The 26,576-nt window shown below is 41.4% G+C and overlaps 1 protein-coding gene across 21 annotated transcripts in view; it reads left to right on the top strand.

Moving 5' to 3' along the window:
- The window catches only part of PLEKHA5 (pleckstrin homology domain containing A5), a 191,651-nt gene that overhangs the window by 3,103 nt on the left and 161,972 nt on the right, over nucleotides 1-26,576 (top strand). For all 21 annotated transcript variants that reach the window (XR_014012085.1, XR_014012086.1, XM_081209790.1 and 18 more), the window contains exon 3: nucleotides 3,931-3,988. Coding sequence is in view for 19 of the 21 variants with exons in the window: in XM_081209790.1 (XP_081065916.1) it covers nucleotides 3,931-3,988 (58 nt within the window). In the remaining 2 variants the exon portion in view is untranslated. The remainder of the gene's footprint in view (nucleotides 1-3,930; nucleotides 3,989-26,576) is intronic.

The raw sequence follows: 26,576 nt of genomic DNA, 5'->3' as shown, positions 1-26,576 counted from the left end.
AAGGTAGCCCCACATAGAGCGCATTGCAGTAGTCCATATTCTCAAATGTCCAGTTTACTAATTGCCTTATTCACCCCCCTCAAGTATATCTTCTTCGCTGACTTGTTAGCCATTGGCTATCCCTTACTGTTATTATCCTCATCTGTCATTCTGCTGTGCAATTTCTCTTTAGTAACCAACCCCATAATCCTTCTCTCTTCTTTGGGAGACTAAACCCATACTAATCTTTTCCCACTTGGCTCCTGGATTTCAGCTTCTGAATTGCTATCCCTGCCCTTGCTCAGCTAACCTCACATCTGTTTTCTTATCAACTTAGTTGTGTTCCTCCAAAATCTAGCTACTACCCTGCTAAGCTGCAGAGAAATCTGCAGCTCTCTTAATGCATCTTCTTCAGTGGCCACATCTCCACCCACTGGACAAGCTTTCTGAACTGCTTTAAGATCTTCAACATAGCCAGATGAAACTTTAGCAAGAAGCTGTTTCTCCCTTGTCTTGCTTCTTGGATCTATTCCTACTCTGTTTGTGCTGCCCTATTCTGTTCTGCAAGTAGATAAAACAAATATAGACATTTATAAACACTTTGTGCAGTATGGCTATAGGGAAATGTTTATTTTCCTCAATTAAGGGACAGGTAATTATTCAGTATGATCCTGTGACAGTTGCCTAGCCATTCAGGGTATCTGAATGCATTGTAGGCTAATGGGAGGGAAATCATATTTAGCCAGCAGCACCCAAGTGCAGGTTGAATAATGAATCTCTCTGCAATGGTGAAATGTTCTCCGCAGTTAAAGTGTTACAAAAGTCTGCTATCAAAAATGAAATAATTGTACAAGCTTTCAGTTGTCTTGGTTGATGTATACGTGCTTTTCTACCTTTTTGTCTGCCTTTTATATTATAACTGCTATGCTTCTTGAAAGTAGCTCACAGCCAATGGATTCCTCTTCTGCACTTTCTTGCAGTCGCACAGTCTGTATGCTTAAAGCTTCCTCCCTGAGCAGAACACAAAATCACCTGCTCATAGCTTTTCAGCATCATGATCTCTAGAGCTTGGCATCTAATGATGACTGCTTTGTGAAATTCATAGATAGCACTCAGGTGCATTCACCTAGAAACATTCCCTCTCAATCTAGGATAAGAGAGTGGGTGGGGAATGGTGGGACTGAGAAAGTGGGGGCAGGAGCTTGAGGAATAACTGGGGAGGAGAGCAAGGTAGAATTTGTCTCCTTTGCCATTTGTTTCTCTGGAGAAGAGTAGCAGCAGAAAGAGGAAGAGGGATTGGCTGGAAAAGGGATTTAAGGCAAAGCTTCCAGCTTTTCTTCCTGCTGGCATAGTACACTGGCTGTTGAGAGGTGGGTATTTAGAAATGCAGTTTTTGTTTTTCATTGGTGTAAATACCTGTTGTAGGGGGAAAGGAAAGAGAGGGCAGCCTGGAGACGTTCAGTTGGTACATCTTGTTTGCATGTTTCTTATTCACACATTACATTGCTCTTTTGTCTTTACTGCATGTGACCTGGGAGAAATTTTGGAGGAGAGGTTCTTGTGTTCTGTTTATCACCCTACCTAGTCATATTTGTGAGGAATGTCTTAGAATAGTTTATTTGGAGGTCAGTGTTGAATGTAGTTGCATTTCACACTTGGCATTCATTAAGTGATGTATGTTCTTCCACTGTGTTTCAGCTTTTTCTCTCTGATCACATTTAGAATATATTCTGTTTCCACCATGCACATTGTTACTCTGCTTCATCAATTTGCCAGTTATGCCAAAACATGTTAGCAACTTCCATGAAAAGTCAGGGGGTTTTTGTTGGCTTTTTAGGTAATGAACCAAACTTATTTTTTGGCAAATGGAATGCTTCATACTGCTGGCATGGTGAATTCCGAATAGTCTTATGATAATATTTGGATAACTGATCGTACTAATATACCAACCAGACCTGCTGTTCTTTTTCTTGCATGGGAATGAATGTGGAAAGCTTTTTTACTCTAGCTTGTGTAATATTTCCTGATACAAGTTTGCTGTAACTACTGCTTGAAATGCCTCATATTGGCATAAAATATTTCTCCAAAAGATTGTATCTCGTATAAACATTTTGGTTACTAGACTGGTGTTGTTCTGTTTCATGCTATGTACTGCAGCTTAAAAAAGACAGGTGTTACGTATCGCAATAAGCAAAGCCAGATGTATTAAGACAACAAAGGAAAATACAGTACTCTTGGCTAAGTGATTATTTTAGGCAGTGAAGCTTATGATTAAAAAAGCATACTGTTTTAGTAGTCTAGTTTTTTTTCTCTGGTTTTGCATTTTTCTAGTGGAAGAAGAGGACAAGCTTTGATTTTGATTCCTCTTCTTAAAAGAGCCTTTAGTGATTGATGCTCCATTGCCGACTAGAGAGAAACACCGTATTTCTCTTCCTCTGCCACTGGATTAGTAGTGAGAATAAATTCTCTATAGTGTTGTCTGGTCTATGAACACTTGCAAGTTCAACTTGAAGATATGGCAAGATGATGTAACTATGCTGTCATAACAAATAGCTTCTGTTGTGATTCTTACCCAGCTACCATTTTGGAAGTTCGTGACTTAGAGTGCAATCTTGTTCTTAGAGTGACTTGTGTTCAAATATGTTACAGCTGATAGTTACATGACTGCAAGTAGTGTCTAAAGTAATATGTGCATCTAAACTAGTACTGATGTATGTTACTGATGCTAGACAAAACTCCACGTGATGGAATATAAGACAAAGTCTAATATACAAATAGTTTCAGGAATATTTGTCTAAGAGACCAATCCAAGTACAACATCTGTTGGGATGGGTGAATTAGGATCAAGTGGATCTTATTCTCAGCCAGACTATGCTGGTGTAAGTCCCTCACCCTAGCCCACCCACATCTAAGCTGGTTGATCCCAAACCAGTGTATTTTACACAAGGGATGCAGGTGGTGCTGTGGTCTAAACCACTGAGCCTCTTGGGTTTGCTGATCAGAAGGTTGGCAGTTTGAATCCGTGTGATGGGGTGAGCTCCCGTTGCTTTGTCCCAGCTTCTGCCAACCTAGCAGTTCAAAAGCATATCAGCGCAAGTAGATAAATAGATACCACTGTGGCGGGAAGGTAAATGGCGTTTCCGTGTGCTCTGGTTTCCATCACAGTGTTCTGCTGCGCCAGAAGCGGTTTAGTCATGCTGGCCACATGACTCGGAAAGCTGTCTGTGGACAAACGCCCGGCTCCCTTGGCCTGAAAGCAAGATGAGCGCTGAACCCCATTATTGCCTTTGACTGGACTTAACCGTCCAGGGGTCTTTTACCATACCTTACTTTACACCAGCATAAACCCTGAAAAATTAGCATGCTGGAGGAGTGGTGTGGGTGGAACTAGGTGGGGAGAGGTATAAATTAGATCCTAACTATGTTCAGCTGTGTCATATGACCTGCAAGCCAATGGAATTTACACCAGCAAAATGGTGGTACAGTCATACCTTGGGTTAAAGTAGCTTTGGGTTGAGCGTTTTCGGGTTGCGCTCCGCAGCGACGCGAAAGTAACAGAACGCTCAAAATGACGTCATGTGCAGACGCAGCAAATTGCGACCCATGCACACGCAGACGTGGGTTGTGTGTGCTTCAGGATGTGAATGGGGCCCTGGAACGGATCCCATTTGCATCCAGAGGTATCACTGTATATATCAAATTCTATTTTAAAGACTTGTTTTCCCTCTGTCATATTAAAGCTGGCTCAGTTAGCAGTGGCACCACTTCTGAGTTTGGATCTAACATACTTTATGTGGGTGTAAAGCAGAATGGCTTCCCCATACTTATTGGCTGTTTTTTTGAATTTCAACCACTAGTAAGTGTACAGATAAAAGCATAGATTAAAAATGCACTTGGTTACATTCAACTGGTTCTGTCATGTGATCAAATGCTCTTTGTATTGCTTCTTAGACCTACCCACAGGCTGGGAAGAGGCCTATACATTTGAAGGTGCAAGATACTACATAAAGTAAGTAAGATTCTACATTTAAATATATTATGGAATATGCTGCTGAATCTCCGCATGGTCGTATGTCCCTTATGGAATTATATGCTGTGCACATTGAGAGTAGTGAAATGGCTATATGCATATGTGAAAGTATCCTGTAGAATGGGATTTTGGAATGTTAATGGCATAATTGTATGATAAAGATTTCAAGGAGGGTAGACTGGCATTTGTGACATCGTGTCTTTTTATTTTTGCAGTGATCCTCTGAGGTAGAGTAGACTGTGAAATAGCAACTTGTCCGAGGCCACTTATGCATGCATCTCATGTTCGTAATGCTCCATAGCTGTGTGGGAACCTGATTTCACATCAAAACTTAACACTCTCACTCCTACATACCACTTAGATCATTACTCCACTTTTAAATATATTAACATATATTGCTTACACCAAGCCATGCTTAATTCTATTTTAAACTTTCTATTTGCCAGAGGTTTCATTGTCTTTTGTTGTGATTTATACAGCTGGGGCCCTAGCTTTCAGGGATTTATAATGTTTAAAGTATTTTGAATATTCTAGACGAAAGTTGTACCCCCAAACAAAGTTAGCCTTCAAAAAAAGACAGGATAATTGTGTGGTTACTATGCGGTTGTGTTATGCTTCAGTAAACTGTGTTGAAAAATATTGGGTTGACCCAAAAGTGTCTTCTGCTTGCAGAAGGTATCTGCTGTTCACAGAAGTGCTGTTTTTAAATATTTCATTGGAAAGATGTACAAGAAAAAAGAAACTTTATCCAAATATGTTCTTACACAAGCAGAAGCATGAGACCCATCATAGACCTTCCTATTATCACAGTTGGAACATGTTTCCCTTCCACTCACAGTTCAGTGTTTAACATCTGCTGCAGCAGAAAGATTTCCTTGCTACCAAAACCGTATTCAAAAGCATTTGGAATTTTAGGGGGCTTTAAATCTTGTCTGGCTTAATTTGATCTACACCTCGCATTTTACAGCATGCCTCCAAGTGATAAAGTTTTTCCCACGGATCATTATATGTTTTGAGTTGTTCAGTTGGTTTGATGGGTAATATAGCTAGATATTTATGGATGAGGAAATACTTTAAAATCCCTGTCCTTGTCTGTTGCTTGTCTTAGCTCTTTAGTATGCTGCACACGTTCAAGCCATGCCTTGACCAATTTTCTAGAGCCATTTCAATTGACATTTAACCCCAGCTTTGGCATGGAAAATGCTTTGGAATGATGACCTGTGTCAGGAGAGACGTGGGGCCCTGTTAATTCTCCTTAATCTCTCAGTAGCTTTTGATACCACTGGCCATGGTATCCTTCTGGAGTGGCTACCTGAGTTGGGGTGAGCGGCAGCACTTTGCTGAGGTTCCAGATCAACTCGGATGATTGTTTCCACAGGCTGATGCTTGGGGAGTGCTGTTCAGGCCCAGAGAGTCTTCATTGTGTGTTTCTGCAGGGTTAGGTTTTATCTTGTATACGGCTTAACTACTACACGAAACCGCTTAGTGGAGTCATCTGGAGTCCTGGAGTACATTGTCAGCCAGACAGTCTGAGTGCATGACACCAGCCCTGGCCCGACTTCATTGGCTACCAGTTAGTTCCTGGGCCCAATTCAGAGTGCTGGTTTTGAGCTTTAAATCCTTATTTGGCTCAGGACCCCAATAGCTCAAGGACTGCCTCTCTCCATATGAACCAACTTGGACCTTGTGATTGTTATCTGAGGCCCTTCTTCATGTGCCCCTTCTTTGGGATGGTGATAGTGGCAACATGAGAACAGGCCATTTCTGTGGTGGCTCCCTGCTTGTGGAATGTCACTCTCAGGGAAGCTTCCCTGGTGCCATCATTACATAGCTTTCTCTGCTACATTTGAATTTCTTTTTTTGCCAGGCCTTTGGCTCTTATTAATCTGTGGCTTTCTTCTGGAATGTTTGATTCCTGCCCCCCACCCGCTTTTTTAAAAAAAGATTGTATTGTAGATTGTTGTTTTTCTTTCATGTCTGTTTAAATTTAAGTTGCTTTGAATCACCTTAGTAAAAAAAAAGCATGCAATAATTTTTAATAACAACAATAACAATGATCATGCTGCATGTTGCCTTATCTGCCTTTCACCCTGGGGAGACAGGCTTGCAATAATAGCAGAGAACAGGTCTTGTGAGGACTCTGGGAAAAGATTCTGTATGGTTTTCAGTTTTAACACCTTGGTTTTTACTTGAAGCATCGGTGCAGGGCACATGCTTTGCATGCAGAAGGTCCCAGGTTCAATTTTTGGCATCTCCAGGTAGGATTGGGAAGAGACTGCCTATTGACTGACAGGAGTTCGAGGTTTTCAGTGTAGATGGCATTGAACTAGAGTGACCAGTGGTCTGACCTGGTGTAGAACAGCTTCCTATGTTTTTTATTTATTTAAAAAGAATATTTATGACTGGGAAGATGAGGTAAGAAGCTATAAATGTTCAGCTTTTGTGTCAAGTCTTGCTTGGAAGATAGTATTTGCAAAGCCTTGGGGTAAATAGCTAATATGCATTCATGTAGTCCCACTAATATTGTTAACTTTACAATGATTGAGTGCCACAGAGGCTGCAATTCTAACATGCATATGTTTGAACCGTTGAAATCCATGGAGTAATGCTTGCAGGATTGGAGTATTGGGCATAAAAGTCATTTTCTGCTGGAGACTCTCTCACTTTATCTTGAGAGTTGGATGTTCCAAACCATATTTGAGTGCTTACTGATATCTGTCCTGTACATTTCTGCGTACTAATTTCTGCCTTTATCGTGACATCAGGAGAGAGGAAGTGATGTTCCTTCAAGGCAGTTTTAAACATGTTTCTAAAGGTCTTCTAGTGGTTATAATGCAGGGTTACATGTTTAAGTACCTGAGTCTGGTTCTCATTGCTATTCTGTCCTTTTCCCTGTATCTTAACAAGTGTGGGCTTGGCAAGAGAATAGTTTTTTCAACAATGCAAATGTAATCTGAGGCTGTAGTCCTGTGCATGCTTACAATTTCCAATGGTGTGACTTGCATATGAGTAAATATGCATAGGATTGTGCTGTAAATTACAGAATGCATCCTATCTTCTCCTATTTATAGTTAAGTTATTAACAAACACTCCTGTTTTCCTATATGCACTGTTCTACTTCTGTACAGTTCTTATATGATGTAAAGCTTTAGCATCGACCATGGTATCCTTCTGGTGTGGCTGACTAAGTAAGGGGTGGCTGGCACATCTTTTCAATGGTTCAGGTGGCATGGAGTACCTTCCATCAGCTTGGGCGGGTGGCCCAGCTGTGCCCCTATCTGGACAGGGATAACTTAACTTCTGTTGTCTATGCTCTAGTACCCTCGAGATTAGATTACCGTAATGTGTTATATGTAGGGCTGCCTTTGAAGACTGCTTGGAAACTTCAGTTGGTGCAAGGATCAGTGGCTAGGCTGCTCACTGTGACAAGGCAGTTTGAGCATATTGCACCAATTCTGGCCTGACTGCACTGTCAGTTAGTTTCTGGGCCCAATTCAAAGTGCTGGTTTTGACCTATAAAGCCTTAAACATCTCAGGAACGCAATGCTCAAAGGACTGCCTCTCCCCATATGAATAAACCCCATATGAGGCTCACTTGGTGCCTTTGTTACATATCTTTAGGCATGAGGCGAACATTTCTCTATAACCAGGCCTTTAGCTGATTAACCTTCTATGGCCTTTAAATGTATTTGTGGGAGGGAGGCTATTGGTTTGTTTTTGTTTTATTATGTATTTTGTGTTCTCATTTTGTATTTTTATGTTGTGAACTGTCCTGTGATCTTTGGATGAAGGGCGGTATACAAATTTATTTTTAAAAAGTGCTCTTACTGCTGAAAATAATTTTTTTTAATCATTTCATCTTACAGCTTTTGTGGCATGTTAAGTACAGGATGTTATCAGAACTGCTAATTGAAAGACGTGTTGCTGATAGTACTTGAACATCAACTTGTTCTGTTGTCATTGAAATAATTATCTAAATATTGTTCCAAAGCTCAGAAAAGCATATGTTCCCCTTCTCTGCAGCACTCTTGGCAAACATGGGAATAGGGTGCTGTATGAATCTGCCTGAAAAATATGCATGTTTTGGAGAGTGCATTGTGTTTGCAATATACTATTGCCATATGAATAGCAAAACTTCACTACTGTGCCACGTTAGGCTGACAGTTTATCCACTTTTGTTGGTGACATGTTCTTCACAGGCAGGTGCAAGAATGTTCTAATAGCTGGATTTGAGATAATATCTCTCGACAAGAGCTCCCCTTAATCCTTACTAGTTGAAGATTGATTTTTGCTCTGCAGCATGAATAATCAGATTCTTTATTAAATTGTAAGGGCACTTCTATGGTTTATCAAAGATGGAAGTTTACACTGGCATTAACTAATTGGGATCCTTTTCTCTCCAAGCAGCAATCTTAACTATGGCCTGATTTTTTACAGTTATATAGCAATGATGACAGCTTCTCCCCCTTCCCAAGCTACACTATTCTGGATCTCAGGCCATACTACTTTCCACATATGTTGTCCACTGTGCTGGGACTTAACACTTTCCACGTATATTTTCCATGAGGCATGAATAATTTGATTAAAGTTCCAACTATGATAGTTGCATAGGTACAGCTTATTATGGGGGCTCATACTACTGAACTATTTTAGATACGAAAAGGGTGAGATTGTGAACCATGCCTTCCACCCTGCTCAGCAACTTCCTAGGCACACAACCACAAAAGCAGACAAGGGTCTTCCAGGGACCCTGCCCATGGCATGCCTCCTATCCTGCCCCCTCCAACATATGCAGGGATCCCAGCCTTATAACCCTGGAAGGGACCCTATGCAAAACTATGGCCAAGGGGAAAATACACGCTCACAAACTCACTCATGTACTCCATCTTCCCTGACAAAAAAGATTCTTTTGATTTCTGACTTAAATGATCCAATAATTGGCATGTATTCTGTGTGTGGGAAAGCTTCAGAAAAAATACCAATGAACTAAAGCATCAGTCGTCTTAAATCCAGGGAGGCCTTCAAGCCATTTTGGCTTGATGTGAAGTAAACACTTATTAAAAATAGATCATTTGAATCAGAATGCACTCATAGAGCTGAACATAGCTAGTCAAATGTTTATGTATTGAATATTTCAGTGTTGTTCAGCATTTGGGAAGGGGGCATTGCACTGCTGGCAAGTATCTGTGAAAAGGTTATTCACGTGAGCAGTGCCAGAGGAAGGAGATTCCACATACATATACCTTGTTGGAAAGGTACTGGAAGGATTGTCCCATTAAACTTTAATTAGTTTAATGCTTATCAAATGTCCAGTGCGCTTCCGATGCCACAATGTCCCATTACAGCAGAGCTTTTCGCACAGCGGCTCAAGAAGGGCTGGAGAGTCAGCATCTTTTCAATAAAGGAATCTTGGAGCAAGCGGTTTGGAACTCACATAAAAGGTTTATTTACACAAAAACAAAAAACCCTGGTGAAGAATCACACATTTCAGCAAACACGCCCCAAAAGAAAAGGAAGGGGGAAAGGGGAAAAAGGGGCAAACACAGGAGTGAGTTGACTATTTATACAAACTCACATTCCTGGAAGCCTAACGACCTTCAGCTGCTCAGTGACTAGAGCGTCTTGATTAGAGCTTCTTAACCCTTTAATACCAACACCCCCTCTCGCTCGTAACACTGAGCTGTACCAACCTTAATTCAAATTTAAACCTGAACAGAAACATTTATGAGATTGCGGACTCAAAGCTTTTGTAAAACCGTCTGCGAGATTTTCTTGGCTTGGACAATACTTTAGTTCAATTAAACCTTGTTTTACACTTTGGCATACATTTTGATAACGGATATCCAAATGTTTTGTGTGTGCCTTGAATTGACCTGATTTAGCTAGTTTAATACAAGGTTGATTGTCTTCCCACACTCTGATAGGTAGGGAACATTCTCCAAACAATTCTTGTACCAGTTGCTTATAAAATTCCAGTTCTCTACATACATCTGATAATGCATTGAACTCAGATTCAGTTGAACTTAAAGCTATAAGTGATTGTTTTCTTGATCTCCAACCAATTAGTGCATTTCCAAATTTTATCGCCATTCCTGACACTGATTTTCTATCTGGTCCAGCATCTGCCCAACTGCTGTCAGCCCAACATTCGAGTTGTGTGCTGCCCTCTGCTGATAGTTTTAAGCGAAACCTTTTGGTAGTTTGGAGATACCTTAAAACTCTTTTTACTCCTTGCCAAGCATGCATTGATGGTTTTTCAGCTTGTCTACACAGCATGTTGACAGCATATGTTATATCGGGCCGAGTCCACTGTGCAATGTGGAGTAAACTGCCTATCGCTGACTGGTAAACCCCGGGATTACAGAACTCTGTCTGTTGCTCAGTTTGAGCATCCTTTGTGTAACTTAACTCCATTGGGGTTTTAACACCAGCACAGTTGTCCATTTTAAACCTTTCCAGCAACTGCTGGATCTTAGCTTCTTGGCTGAGCCAATAGTTCCCATCTTCATCTTGCTGAATTTTAACTCCTAGATAAACAGATACATTGCCTAGTGATTTTATCTGAAACTTTTCTCCAAGCTTTGTGGCAAATTGTTGTGCAAGTTTATCATCCTTTCCACTGTATAATAAATCGTCAACAAATATCAAGACTGCTTCTTGTTCACATCCCGAGCCTTTTAGATAAAGACACGCATCTGCTGCGCTCTTTCTGAACCCCATGCTCTCTAGAGCATCGTTTAAGCAGGAATTCCAATTACGGGCGGACTGTTTCAACCCATAAATGGATTTGTGTAAGCGCCAGACCTGGTTTGGCTTGTCTCCTTCAAAACCTGGTGGTGGCGTCATATAGACTTCCTCCTGTAAGTCTGCATTTAAATAAGCCACATTGACATCAAAATGAAACAGCTTATTTCCCTTCTTAGCTGAAGAGGCTAAAAGCATTCTTAATGACTCCGGTCTTGAAGTAGGGGCATAAATTTGAGAATAGTGAATTCCTTTGCGCTGCGAAAACCCTTTTGCAACTAGTCGGGCTTTATATTGCAACTCCTCAGTAGTTGTGGGCTTTAAACGATATACCCATCGACAACCTACAGCTTGTTGGCCTTTTGGAAGCTCTGTACTTGCAAACACACCGAGAGACTTCATTGAAGCCATCTCTTTTTCCATTGCTTCCTGCCACTTTGCGGCTTCTGAGCTTGGAAGCTGTTGTACCTCCATATAGCTATCTGGCTCACACTGTGCCATATTTACGTATACACTTGTCACCTTAAACCGCTCTGGCGGCTTGCCCTTTGTGGCACGTTTTGACCTGCGCAATTGCTCCTCTTGTGCCCCCTCTGACCGTTGGCTGTCAGAATCTGTCTCAGACTTTATGTCTGGACGTGCCTCTGGGGATAAAGACCTCCATTTAGATACCTCCCTTGGGCTTGGTGTTGCAGGCGACCTGCTTCGCTTTTGCTGTCTGCTAGGCCTAATGACTGGCGATGTTGGAACACTTTTAGATTCTGGCTTTTCTACCTTAGGAGAAGAACCTTGTGCCTGGTCAGAATCTGCATCTGAACCATGTGCACCATCCCCTTCTGGCTCATCACCCTCTGGACTTTCTTTCTCAGCATAAATGCCTAAATCATCTCTCAAAATGTCAGGGTTAGCATGTAAGTGAGTCCATCCGGATTGCTCACAAAATTCAGCGCTCCTACTGAGGACCACTCTTGTAGTATCCCCATCTGGGTTCACGAACCTCCAAGATTTGGCATGTGGTTCGTACCCACAAAAGATGAGTTTCCTAGCCCTTGGACTTCCCTTTTTCCTTAACGCTTTTGGGATAAGTACATAGGCTTGAGATCCAAACACCCGAAAGTAATTAACTTTGGGCTTCTTCCCATATAAAGCAAAATATGGCGTAGTATCAATTACCGAATTATATACTCGGTTCAGAACATGAGTAGCCGTCTGCCAGGCTTCCGCCCAGTAACTTTGAGGAAGTTTAGCATCAAACAACATAGAGTTTGCCAACTCTTGCAGAACCCTGTTTTTACGTTCGGCCACGCCTCCCTCTTGGGGGGAATAAGGTGTAGACAGACGATGCTTAATTCCCTTTTTCTTAAAGAAATTCTGCAACACAGACCCGGTAAATTCTGACCCTCTGTCTGTTTGAAAAGCAAGAACTCTAGTACCGAATTCAAGTTCTACTGCATGAACCCAATTTTTAACTGTTTCTGCAGTATCTGCTTTTGTTTTGAGAGGAAAAAACCATGTAACCTTTGTTTTGTCATCTGAGAGACACAGTGCATACCTCGAACCTCCCATGCTAGCAACAGGCATTGGGCCACATAGGTCCATATGCACAAGTTGGAATACTTTGTCAGATTTCCTATTTGAACTGGGATAGCTGCATCTATGAACCTTCGCCCTTTTGCATGCGGTACAATCCAAATACTTAGTACATTTTTCCTGTCTTCAAGCTTTTTATGATGGAGGACCTCTGTAGCCACCCCCAACAACACGATCTCAAGATGGAAGGGGAGGGAACAGCTGCAGTCGCCTGCGATTCCTGCGCAATGTTTGCCATCTTGCCAAAGGTTGCAGGCAGCTTCACCTGCAGCAATTGCATGTTGATTGCCCTTTTAAAAGACAAAGTCCAGCAACTGGAGGAACGTGTAGCTACGCTCCAAAGAATTAGAGAGCTGGAGCTCTTCTTGGAAGCAACAGAGCACACCGTCCCCACCAAGGAGGAGACAGGGGACTCCCCTGAGAAGGAGGCTAGTTCATCAACACAGGAGCCAGATATATGGAGAAACGTGACTCAAAGAAGTAGGAGGCCCAGGGTTCACTCTGATTGTTTAGAAATACACAATCGCTTTGAGGTCCTCTCCCCTAGCATGGAAGACGAAGAGCAGACTCCATTTGAGGATCTCTCCCTCATTACAGTCGATCAGGTATATGAAGACGAGCAGCAAAGTCAGTCCTCAGGGAATGTGCAGGCGACCTTGGAACGGACAGCTCACGGAAGAACCCCGACCAAACCCAAGAGGAGGCGTGTAGTGGTGATAGGGGATTCCCTACTGAGGGGAACAGAAGCAGTGATCTGTGGGCCTGACAAGATGTCTCGGGAAGTGTGCTGTCTCCCCGGGGCTAAGATCCAAGATGTAACTGAACGACTGCAAGGAATCATAAAACCCACTGACAAATACCCCTTCCTCTTGGTTCATGTGGGAACCAATGACACTGCAAGCAATAGCCTCCAGAAGATCAAAAGAGACTACGAGGCTCTCGGCAGGAAATTGAAGCAACTAAATGCACAAATTGTCATCTCGTCTGTCCTCCCAGTTGAACGACGTGGCCCAGGGAGAGAGGGGAAAATAGTGGAAGTGAACAGCTGGCTTCGCAAATGGTGTAAACAGGAACGGTTTGGATTCTTAGATCACGGACTGCAGTTTCTTGAAGATGGACTTCTGGCAAGTGATGGGCTGCACCTCACAACGGTTGGGAGGAATGTTTTTGCCAAAAATCTCAGAAACCTCATCAGGAGGGCTTTAAACTGACTAATGTGGGGGAGGGAGACAGTGCTCCTGAAGGTAGGAGTCTATCAATTAATGAAGATGATCATCCAAATGTCATAGACCAAATGGAGCAAACAGCACGCGGACCTAGTGGTGGGAGGAAAAAATCCTTAAATAAGAGACACGGGGGAATGATTAATGGACTTCAATGTCTGTACACTAATGCGCAAAGCATGGGAAATAAACAAGATGAGCTTGAGCTCTTGGTACAGCAAACTAAATATGACATAATAGGCATCACTGAAACCTGGTGGGATAAGTCCCACGATTGGAATGTAATAATGGGGGGATACAATCTATTTCAGAGAAACAGACCAGACAAGAAAGGAGGAGGAGTGGCGTTATATGTCAGGGATGTGTATACCTGTGAAGAGATCCAAGATTTAGAACCTCAAAGCCAATGTGAGAGCATTTGGGTCAAAATTAAGGGAGAGAAGAATAACAGAGACCTCATTGTGGGAGTTTACTATAGATCCCCAAGCCAAACGGAGGACATAGATGATGCCTTCCTGGAACAGATGGCCAAGCATGCAAAAGGAAGGGAGATAGTAGTAATGGGGGACTTCAATTACCCGGATATTTGTTGGACGTCAAACTCAGCCAAGAGCATAAGGTCAAACAGATTCCTCACTGGCCTTGCAGACAACTTCATTGTCCAGAAAGTGGGAGAAGCAACAAGAGGAACAGCCATTTTAGATCTGGTCCTAACCAATGTTGATGACCTGGTTAGTGGGGTAGAAGTGGAAGGATCATTAGGCGCGAGTGATCATGCTCTTCTGAAGTTTACTATACAGCGGAAAGGAGCAGCCAAGCATACTAGGACTCAATTTCTTGACTTTAAGAAAGCCGACTTCATAAAACTTAGGGAAGTGCTGGGTGAGATCCCATGGACAGCAATACTAAAAGGAAAGGGAGTTCATGATGGCTGGGAGTTTGTTAAGAGGGAGATAGTAAAAGCACAACGTCAGGCAATACCAATGAGACGGAAACATGGAAGGTGCCTAAAGAAGCCAGGGTGGCTATCTAAAGAACTTTTAACTGAATTAAGATTAAAAAAGGATGTGTACAAAAAATGGAAAAGGGGGGAAACCACCAAAGAGGAATTCAAACAAATAGCCAGCAAGTGTAGACACAAAGTCAGAAAAGCTAAAGCACAGAATGAACTCAGGCTTGCTAGAGAGGTTAAAAGCAACAAAAAAGGCTTTTATGGGTATGTTCGTAGCAAAAGGAAGAACAAAGAAACAGTGGGGTCACTCAGAGGAGAAGATGGTGAAATGCAAACAGGGGACACAGAAAGGGCTGAACTCCTCAATGCCTTCTTTGCCTCAGTCTTCTCCGATAAAGAAAACAATGCCCGACCTGAAGAATTTGGAGCAAATGATTCAGCAAAGGAAACACAGCCCAGAATAACTAAGGAGACAGTACAAGAATATTTGGCTAGTTTAGATGTATTCAAGTCTCCAGGGCCAGATGAACTGCATCCAAGAGTATTAAAAGAACTGGCAGATGTGATCTCAGAACCACTGGCAGTCATCTTCGAGAAATCCTGGAGAACAGGCGAAGTCCCGGCAGACTGGAGGAGGGCAAATGTTGTCCCTATTTTCAAAAAGGGGAAAAGAGAGGACCCAAATAATTATCGCCCAGTCAGTCTGACATCAATACCAGGGAAGATTCTGGAGCAGATCATTAAGCAAACAGTCTGTGAGCACCTAGAAAGGAATGCTGTGATCACCAATAGTCAGCATGGATTTCTGAAAAATAAGTCATGTCAGACTAACCTGATCTCATTTTTTGACAGAATTACAAGCCTGGTAGATGAAGGGAACTCAGTGGATATAGCCTACCTTGATTTCAGTAAGGCATTTGACAAGGTGCCCCATGATATTCTTGTAAAGAAGCTGGTAAAATGCGGTCTTGACTCTGCTACCACTCAGTGGATTTGTAACTGGCTGACTGACCGAACCCAAAGGGTGCTCATCAATGGTTCCTCTTCATCCTGGAGAAGAGTGACTAGTGGGGTGCCACAGGGTTCTGTCTTGGGCCCGGTCTTATTTAACATCTTTATCAACGACTTGGATGATGGACTCAAGGGCATCCTGATCAAATTTGCAGATGACACCAAACTGGGAGGGGTGGCTAACACCCCAGAGGACAGGATCACACTTCAAAACGACCTTGACAGATTAGAGAACTGGGCAAAAACAAACAAAATGAATTTTAACAGGGAGAAATGTAAAGTATTGCACTTGGGCAAAAAAAATGAGAGGCACAAATACAAGATGGGTGACACCTGGCTTGAGAGCAGTACATGTGAAAAGGATCTAGGAGTCTTGGTTGACCACAAACTTGACATGAGCCAACAGTGTGACGCGGCAGCTAAAAAAGCCAATGCAATTCTGGGCTGCATCAATAGGAGTATAGCATCTAGATCAAGGGAAGTAATAGTGCCACTGTATTCTGCTCTGGTCAGACCACACCTGGAGTACTGTGTCCAGTTCTGGGCACCACAATTCAAGAAGGACACTGACAAACTGGAACGTGTCCAGAGGAGGGCAACCAAAATGGTCAAAGGCCTGGAAACGATGCCTTATGAGGAACGGCTAAGGGAGCTGGGCATGTTTAGCCTGGAGAAGAGGAGGTTAAGGGGTGATATGATAGCCATGTTCAAATATATAAAAGGATGTCACATAGAGGAGGGAGAAAGGTTGTTTTCTGCTGCTCCAGAGAAGCGGACACGGAGCAATGGATCCAAACTACAAGAAAGAAGATTCCACCTAAACATTAGGAAGAACTTCCTGACAGTAAGAGCTGTTCGACAGTGGAATTTGCTGCCAAGGAGTGTGGTGGAGTCTCCTACTTTGGAGGTCTTTAAGCAGAGGCTTGACAACCATATGTCAGGAGTGCTCTGATGGTGTTTCCTGCTTGGCAGGGGGTTGGACTTGATGGCCCTTGTGGTCTCTTCCAACTCTATGATTCTATGATTCTATGATTCTATGAATTTGCACCCTTCTGATAATTCAGGTTGTCTTTTAACATACTGAAAATTAATATGTCCCAAACGGCGATGCCATAAATGAACACAAGAATTATGGGTAGGCGAGTTCACACAACCAGCATGAACCTGTTCAACTTCATCTGGACTTGTCTCAAAATAATATAACCCATCTCTGCATTCCACCTGCAAAAGAGATACGTTATTCTTTGAAATAGTGCAAACCCCATTTTCAAACACAGTTTTAAACCCATTTCTATCAAGTTCTGACACAGACAAAATACACCCCTTCATTCCCTTTAGCACGTAGGCATCAATTTCTGTTTGCAAACACTTCAAAAACACTGTGCCTACAGTCTCTAAGGAACGTTTAGTTGAATCTGCCATTGTCACAACTTTAAGGGTTTGCAAATGCCTGCAATTCTGCAAACGGACACTAGATGGCGCCACCAGGTGATGAGATGCACCACTGTCGATCAACCAGCGTAGCTTGCTGCCTTGGCCACGCCCTTGCATCAACGCCATTGCTGAAGCCATATGCTGTGTGCTGTGGGAGTAGCCACGACCTCCTCCTCTTCTTCGACGTCCTCTGGAACTCCTTGTCTGGTAACTAGGGGCAACGGCCTTGGTGCTATCTTGACCAGGTTCACGTGTACAATTCCTGATTAAATGGGAAGAGGAACCACAGCGAAAACAGTGTCTAGCTGCGAAAGCATTTACTGTGTTCTCAAACTCAGCATCCCCACTCTTAGGCACAGCATAACTCCCCTTTGAAGACAAACCTCTTTCTCTTTGCCTTTTATCCTGTTCATCAGCAAGTCGAGAAGAAATGTATTCAAGGGTTAATTCAGATGAAGGCATAGCTTCCAAAGTTAAAGCTAGAGTCTCATAGCTTTTATCAAGAGAAGACAACAAAATGTATGACTGCTGCTCCATAGAGAAAGGAATGCCCAGCTGTCTTAGTTGATTAAAGGCAGACACCATTTTGGCAATATTTTCTTTCACACACGCTCCCGGTTGGAGACGTAAATCAAACAAACATCTTGTAGCATGGATCTTGGCCCCCGCAGTGTTTCTGGAATTTAACCGCTGCAGAACCGTCCAGACCTCATGCGTGTTCTTTAACTCAGAAACATAAGGCATTTGCTCTGGTCCCACTGCCAAAACTAGTAGACCTTGGGCTTTCCTGTCGCGTTTCTGAGAAGCTGCCGCTGCTGCTTTGTCTTCTGCAGACGCGTCTGCAGCTCCCTGTAAAGGCGGTGCTTCAGTACAACTCCACAACTCTTTTGCTTGCAACCAAACCCTTACTCTAGCCTTCCAATCTTGCCAATTTTTCCCATTGAGTCGCGTAAAGGGGACAGTAAAATTTTCCTGGGACTCTGCCATCCTCCCTGGGGCTTAGGAATGATACTCACAGACCTGTAGACCGTCTCCCAGCTGCTGAGGTGGCTCCTCGAGGAATATGATGTCTTTCAGCGAGTACAAACTGCGCAGTGCCTCTTTAAAACTTTTCCTAGGCACGTTGCAGGACTCAAGCTGCTTTGAAGGCTTTCGTTGTCGGCAACCGCTTCTGTCTTCGCTCCAGTCCTTGCATAAATCACTCTTAACTGCACTCCTTATCTCCTTCTTGACGTACAAACATCCATAACCTGTCCCATTAAACTTTAATTAGTTTAATGCTTATCAAATGTCCAGTGCGCTTCCGATGCCACAATGTCCCATTACAGCAGAGCTTTTCGCACAGCGGCTCAAGAAGGGCTGGAGAGTCAGCATCTTTTCAATAAAGGAATCTTGGAGCAAGCGGTTTGGAACTCACATAAAAGGTTTATTTACACAAAAACAAAAAACCCTGGTGAAGAATCACACATTTCAGCAAACACGCCCCAAAAGAAAAGGAAGGGGGAAAGGGGAAAAAGGGGCAAACACAGGAGTGAGTTGACTATTTATACAAACTCACATTCCTGGAAGCCTAACGACCTTCAGCTGCTCAGTGACTAGAGCGTCTTGATTAGAGCTTCTTAACCCTTTAATACCAACAAGGATCATGGAGCACATGGGTAAGAATATTGTTCCCATTTGTGCTCTGTAGGCATTTTCTTATCCATCATGTTCATAGCTGAGCTTGAGAAAGCTGGAGGGGGGTGGCAGTTTTAATGGTGGGGCAGTGGTAGTATTATATAAGAGGGACCCCTTTTGCTTGCCACTCTGAGCCTTCCAAAAACTTTACAATTGCCCTCCCTCAAAACATAGGTTAAGGTAAAGGGACCCCTGACCATTAGGTCCAGTCGTGACCGACTCTGGGGTTACGGCACTCATCTTGCTTTATTGGCCGAGGGAGCCAGCATACAGCTTCTGAATCATGTGGCCAGCATGACTAAGCCACTTCTGGCGAACCAGAGCAGCGCACGGAAACACCGTTTACCTTCCCGACGGAGCGGTACCTATTTATCTACTTGCACTTTGACGTGCTTTCAAACTGCTAGGTTGGCAGGAGCAGGGACTGAGCAACAGGAGCTCACCCCGTCGTGGGGATTCGAACCACCAACCTTCTGATCGGCAAGTCCTAGGCTCTGTGGTTTAACCCACAGCGCCACCCGCATCCCTCCCTCAAAACGTAGTGATGAGCAATTTGCTGTTAGCCATATAAGTAGTCTAGCTTTCTACAAAATGCTGTATTTTCAACTTATCTAAGCCTATGATATTCTTATTGGGGATATAATTAAATATAATAGGCCCTTTCATTCTAAAGTTATTATTGAATATGTTTGCTAATAGAACTGTTCACTGCTTTCCTACATGCATTCATTGAATATTTTTTCCCCTCTGGTTGTAATTGTAGCCCATTAGAGGGCTATATGAAAATGTGTGTAAGATTAGGAAACTTGATGACAATAGTAAGTATAATTTCAACATGCTGGTTGAATAAGAATATTTAATGATTTTGCTTTCAGTGTACATAATATATTATGCTCATCCATGTTTGAAATCAAGCCTTTGAAAATGTTTTTTGGTGATGCATCTAATAAGTTCTTGGTGTGCTTAATGGGTGTGTTGCTGAGAGTGGTATTGTACTTTTATGGCTTTGATTCAGTAAAACATGCTAGATAATTGAGGTTTTGAGAAAATGAACGTCAAGCATGATTTTTATTTATTTTTTGCAGATATTGGATAAGTGTTTCAAATTATATGTCGACATTTTGACTCATTTAAGAGGCTATGATTATTCATTGGGCAATTGTTATCCATATTCTTATCTGTTTTCTTCTTGGAGCTTGGTTCTGTGCTAATTACAAATGGGACCTGAGCTCCAAAACACAGACTGGTAAATAGAGTTCTGTTTGCTTTGGGTAATAAGGTTTTGTCTGAAGGTTGTGATAGCATTTTGTGTTTAATGAGCTTAGTGAAGGATTTCAAATTTTATTGTAACTTGGATTAGAAGAAGAATATAAATACTGCAATTCAATAATATGGGTTAAAAGAAAAATCTCCTGCAAAGCCTTAAAGACCAAAACAATAGTATTGGAGACTTAAACATTTTTATTTACAAGATGCTTAAAAAAAATCTTGTGCAAACACACACACACACACATTCCCTGCAAGCAAACAGATGTTAATTGGCAACAGTGAAGGTCAGACAGAACATGAGTGTTACATTCATGAAAATCTTTGTTTCTAACTTGTCAGTCTTTTAGCAACCATAAATGACAGGGAGTTTGCAAACGTTGGTTTCATTGGCTTACCTCTATAGTTCATAGCCCTTTTTTCCTTGTTATCATTTTATTTTTCACGGACATTGATGCTCTGTATAGAAAACATGTATCTTGAACCAATTTTATTTAGTTGTGTTTTGGGGTTAACAGGGAGTGACCTAAATCTTGGGTGATGTATGTGTAGCATTTTCTCTGTGTGATGAGGGTTTTTGTCCCACAAAACTGTACCAGACAGTTTTCCTACATTAAGCTTTTCTCTTTAAATAGTTTTAAACTTCTCTGAGAAATAAGGACATGATTTCCCTGTGGCTACCAGGGACACATGTTGTAGCCAGAAAGGAAGAATTGTGGGGAGTGGCAGGTTGGCAGAATAGTGTTAGGGTGTCTACCATTTTCCCCTCTGAGCACCTTTTTTGAAGAGGGCACATGAAGATTTTTTGCTGCTTGTAGTCAGTCCATGGGTGGGAGAGTTGCAGTTACCCTGTGGCTGTGTGACTGCAATTGCTATGAAAATAGGCTTTTGGTAAATTTGACAGGTGTTATAATACAAAATCTTCCTAGTCTGGCAATACTGCATTTCAAAACATGATCTACTCTCACTTATAATAATATTGAAAAGATTTCATTGAAGTTGTGGTCTTAACTCTTGCATTGACTTGAAACTTAAAATGCTTCATCTATAGCATTGGACATGTGGGCTGAGATCTCAGCTGAGCTTTCAAGTTGCTATATTGTCCCACAATTCCCTGTTTGAGTTCAAGGAAAGTGAACTGTCTGGAATGACTTTTGCATACCTGGCACCATATAGAGTTTGGAAACATAATTAACCTGTCTCTTGTGGTTGAGTTGCAGCATATGGTGGAGCAGGTGGCACTAGAGCCATAATGGCATCATAATGATATTTCTTCTGTATTTTAACTTGTATGCTGTTTTGGGTTCTCCTTTTTCAACTTATTACTGCCCTGAACAAATACATAAACAAATTTCCCATCCTGATCACTCTCATAGTGGCATATGTTGTTCCACAAAGGGGAAAGAGGTCAGACATTTTGAAAAATGCTGAAAAGTTGGTTGGCACGTCAAAGAAAAAGAAAGATGAAGTAAGTATAAAGGGACTGGGGATGAAGACATAACTTTTGATGGATGCAATAATAGAATAATGAATGGTATGGTTTTTGTAAAATATGCAGGGATTTATGATATGTAAAATGAACCATGGAAAGAAAAGAAGGGAAGTCATTGATATCTTAAGGATGTAAAACGAGTATTTTAAATTGTAAAACAGAAAATTTAATAAAAGAGACATGGCTTCATCTTTCTCCTACCTTGGGGTATAGGGTGGCATATAAATAATAATAATAGAAATAAATCAATAAATAAATAAAAATATATTGAAGGACAGGGTTTATAGTTGGAGATGTTGTGTAAATTGGGATGAAGAGTCAAAGGCCAGGTTGGCTAATGTATATTGGTTTAATATTGGCTTTGCTTAACAGACCCATATTGAATTTTTCTTTAAGAGGTATTTGGCATTATTAGCTAATGAATTTTTTTATTGAAAAAGTAACTTCATAAACTGTTTATTTTGAATTGTTCAATTCGAACATAAGGTCAATCTAGTTTATTTCGACCAAGACAGAAGTTGCTGACAGCTAAATGAGAAGTTAGGAATAATGTTCCCTCAAACATTTTGAAAGGAAGAATCAGAAATACACCTTAGTACACCATCTTACACAATGCATCTAGTTTTGGGGGTGAGAAGAGAAAAGGCATAGGATAATAGTTTGTTTGACCCACATTTACCCATCTTGTTTCTTGCATTCACTGGCAGCTGTCTGCACTTGTGAAATAAGTTGCTAATTAAAACATGGTAGCACCTTTTATTTTCCCAAGGTAGATACATCCTTAGGATGCTTTAATTATGAGTGCTTCTTGTCAAGTTCTGTTTCTTTGCTAAGTGCAGCATATAAATCTATGAGATTGCTATCCTAGATAAGGGTCTTCAACCGCTATAGTAATACAGTATAAAAGTTCATTTACTTGGCTACTTCAGGCTACACTTTTTCTCTTTCAAAAGTCCATATTATAGCTGTACCTAAATACTGAATGTGTGAAATCCTTTCTTGGATTTCCCTAAGAACTTGTTTATTTTTATCTGGGATCCCTTACTTGTGGATATTGTTAATGTGTAAGAGAAAATGAAGGGGTATAAACATTCAGCAAAAATGCACATCCTGCCTACTTTCTGAGAAACTAGAGACTAACAAGTCATAGTATTAAAACAATATTTTAAATTAAAACAAACCCTGTTAAGTCCATTCGTAAGAAACATTTAAAAATCCTCTCCAGTAATAAATCCAATAGTGATGCCCAAATCCAACAGTGAAGCGATGACAGAAAAAGAATAAGCTGAAGACCCTTTTGAAAAGCCATGTATTTACTAGTTGTCTGAAATCATATGGTGGCAGGGTCTGACATGCCTCCCTTGGCAAGGCATTTGAGAGAGTGGGTGCCACCACAGAGAATGCTCTGGTTGTCATCAGCTGTGTCTCATAAGGTCAAGACATCTAGAACAGAGTCTGAGATGATGGTTGGAACATGGGCGAGGTGGGGGTGGGGAGTATGAAAGAAGACTGTTCTTAAATTGCCCAGGTCCCAGGATTAACCACCCTTGAGTTTCAGAGGCAGTGCAGTACCATCAAAAGCATTTTATAAATCCAAACAAATAGATTGCTCTGCCTACTAGCAGTATTTCTGCTTTGTGTGAATTAAGGCACAACTTTTTCTGCCCCCCTCAAATCCTTCATACGTATAGAACAGTGATTCAGCCTTTCAGTTTCCTTTCTAGGATAGTTAGAAATGAGATAATGAATTGATACAAAATAATAATAATAATAATTTATTTTTTATACCCCGCCTATCTGGCTGGGTTTCCCCAGCCACTCTGGGCAGCTCCCAATTGAATTTTAAAAACACAATACAGCATTAAACATTAAAAACTTCCTTAAACAGGGCTGTCTTCAGATGTTTTTTAAAAGTAGGAAATTATAATTATATATAATTATATAAAATATTATTATTAGTATTAGTAAGTCATCAATGTATTGACAACTGCATAGTTCTAATCTCTGCATGAACTCCCCCAGTGGCTTCATGTTGATATTTAGTATGGGGAACAAGATAGAACCTTGCAGTATTCTTTAGGCCAATTTTGAATGGGAAGAGGAGCAGCTTGCTTTGCTTTGCTATTTTATTTTAGTTTAGTTTAGTTTAGTTTACTGCCAAGATCACAGTAAAATACAAGAACATAAAAATACAAAATGAGAACACAAAATACATAATAAAACAAAAACCAACTGGTAATCCCCCACCCACAAACACAATTAAAGGCTATAGAATGTTAATCAGCCAAAGGCCTGGTTATGGAGAAACATTTTTGCCTGGTGCCTAAAGATATGTAATGAAGGCGCCTGGTGAGCCTCCCTGGGGAGAGCATTCCACAAACGGGGAGCCACTGCAGAAAAGGCCCGTTCTCATGCTGTCACCTTCAGGCCTCTCAAGAAGGGCCTCAGATTATGAACGCAGGGTCAAGGTTAGTTCATATGGGGAGAAGCGACCCTTAAGGCATTGTGGTCCTGAGCTGTTTAAGGCTTTACAGATCAAAATCAGCACTTTGAATTGGGCCTGGAAACTAATTGGCAGCCAGGCCTCCACCAATCCCTGTCTAGATAGGGCTCAGCTGGGCCACCAGCCAAAGATGATGAAAGGCACTCCGTGCCACTGAGTCCACCTGAGCCTCAGGCAAGGGATTCAGACCCCATCAAGAGCAGGCATCTGCCCATTTATCTGGTCTAGGGAACCACCCACTAACAGTACCTCAGTCTTATCTAGATTGACCTTTAGTTTGTTGGCTTTCGTTCAGTCCATTATCCAGGCAAGACAGCAGTCCAGCACCTCTACTGTCACACCTGCAAAAGTAAAGGAGAAACAGAGCTGTGTGTCATCAGTATATTGCTGACAACGTACGGGTGCTCTAAAACTAGCATCACCTTTTGGGTCTCATTTTTCAGATATGAGTCAAGCCACTTAAACATTGTGCTCCAATTCCTGTCTTTTCAAGATGGCCCTTCACTACACAGCTGTTTTGAGGACCAAAAAAATTAATAGTTCTTCACAGCCATAGAAAGCTCTGCTGGACAGCACTGGCAAAGAACTAGGACTTCTTTGCCACTATTGCTACATTTGCACACTAAATGAAAGAACGTACCAGTACTTGAATATTATTTGTGAAGAAGTCTCAGACTGCCTTACCTTAGAGTTTGGATAGCTGTAGTTGCCCTTGCTTCCCTCAATTTTAGATCATACTGTGGAAATATTTTGCATGGAGAATATGCTAAATCATTTTCTTTGACCTTTCTGGTGTGTGTAAAAAGTAATACAGTATTGGGTGTAATCATCCATAATATGAAAACTAAACTCTACTCTATATAGCCAATTAAATTAATTTAAAGCTGCTTAATGTTATGAGACTGAAATTAAATTGGATTAATTGGGAAGATGCTTAAGGCACTAAAGCCAATTAATAATCTCACTTAATTTTTAAATTGCTCCATAGTTTTTCCAAGGCTGATGTTTCATTCCCAGCCTTAGTTTTAATTGTTTATTGAGTTTCTAGAAGAAGCAGATGAGTTAAGCATGGCTTCTGTTCAGAAGCTGTCACTGGGAAGTGGTTTATTTCATACTATTTGAGTTTTGGTATCTAATGCTTAAGTGAGAAGAAAATGCTGTGATCAGAAATAAACAAGGCTTGATGTTGTGAGTGCTGCAAAGAATTTTCAGCCTATAACAACAACTGTGGGACAAACTAGGATTGTTGTTGTTTTTACCTGTTGGTTTTACCTGTTGGTTTTACCTGCATTTCGGAAATTAATTAAAAGGTGAACAAGCAAGCACAGGAACTTTTTCATGGAAAGAAGAAAACAAGACAATATGTTTGATTTTAAAGGCTCATAAAACTTCCCTACTATCTGTTACTGTGATGGAATTTACTTGTGTTTGATCAAAGACCAGATACAGTATACAGTGAGGTAGTCATTTTTCTGTATACATCAGCAGTATGCTGGTTATTCTAGCTCTCCTTGTTCATCAAATTAGCTGTGTTATCATCAAACCTGAGGCAGTATATTGTGGAATAGACAGGCTGAGCTGTCATATCAGGTGTGTTCCTGCGTGGGAGGATACCAGTGGAATTCTGATTTGTGAGTTTTTGTTGGAAACAGCTAAATCCCCACAATCTGAACTGCTATGATTCGTACTTGGATGCTACCCAGCATCCAAGGAATGACTATTTGAATATAATTACTTGTGTGCAGCCATCCTGGAATGTGATTATCTCTCCTGTTTCTTCTTTACGTTTGGATTTGATTTCCTGGATTTCCCTCTATTTTGTTCCACCGCAGAACGATTGAGAATATAGGTTTTTGGTAGGGTTGCAGATTTTAAGATCAAGCACTGCACTGGTCCACTTTAAGAAGTAGTTTGGTTCCAGAAAACAAAATCTTAGTATGCTCAACTTTACAGGGGATGTCCTTAATTGAACAATCAAAAAGTTGTGCTAGAACAGTAAATATGAATGGTGTTGCTTTATGAGCACTGTTAAACATTGTTTTGACAATTAGATGTATTTATTGCAGGAAAAACCATGGATAAATTGTCCTTTTAAATATTTTGGGACAAGCCATCCAGAATTTACAAATGTTAGTATCATAGCAGTGTATTCTAAGTCACAACATGAAGTGGACTCTTCCTTGAAGGCCACAAGAGACTGTAATAATGAGGAATGAAGGATTTTATTTATTTATTTATTATTTATCAGATTTGTATACTGCTTGTCATCTGATATTCACAGGGTGGTCAGCAGTTGTGTATTCTGTAGTTTTGCTGAGGTTGAGTCATTAGTTGAGCCAGCAGTCTTTTCAGTTGATCAGCAGTGCAGGGGGGAGGATTTCCCTTTCTGATTTCCCTTCTGCTGTTTCCATCACTGTGTGGCTCCCTTTCTTGCCCCTCAGACTCCAAGTTAACACATCAAATACAGATAGGTCGGTGGGGGCCCAGTGAAAGCCAACAGCTTTTGATGGGGATTTGTGGTGATGTTGAGAGGAGGGAAGTACAGTGGTACCTCGGTTTACAAACTTAGTCCATTCTGGAAGTCCATTCTTAAACCAAAGCCATTCTTAATCTGAGGCGCACTTTCCCCAATGAGGCCTCCCTTCCACCCGTGCCCTTCCACTGTACGTATTCCC

Source organism: Podarcis bocagei, assembly GCF_964188305.1.
Source record: "Podarcis bocagei genome assembly, chromosome: 10".
NCBI lineage: Eukaryota > Metazoa > Chordata > Lepidosauria > Squamata > Lacertidae > Podarcis > Podarcis bocagei.
This window is presented reverse-complemented; position numbering and strand designations above follow the sequence as displayed.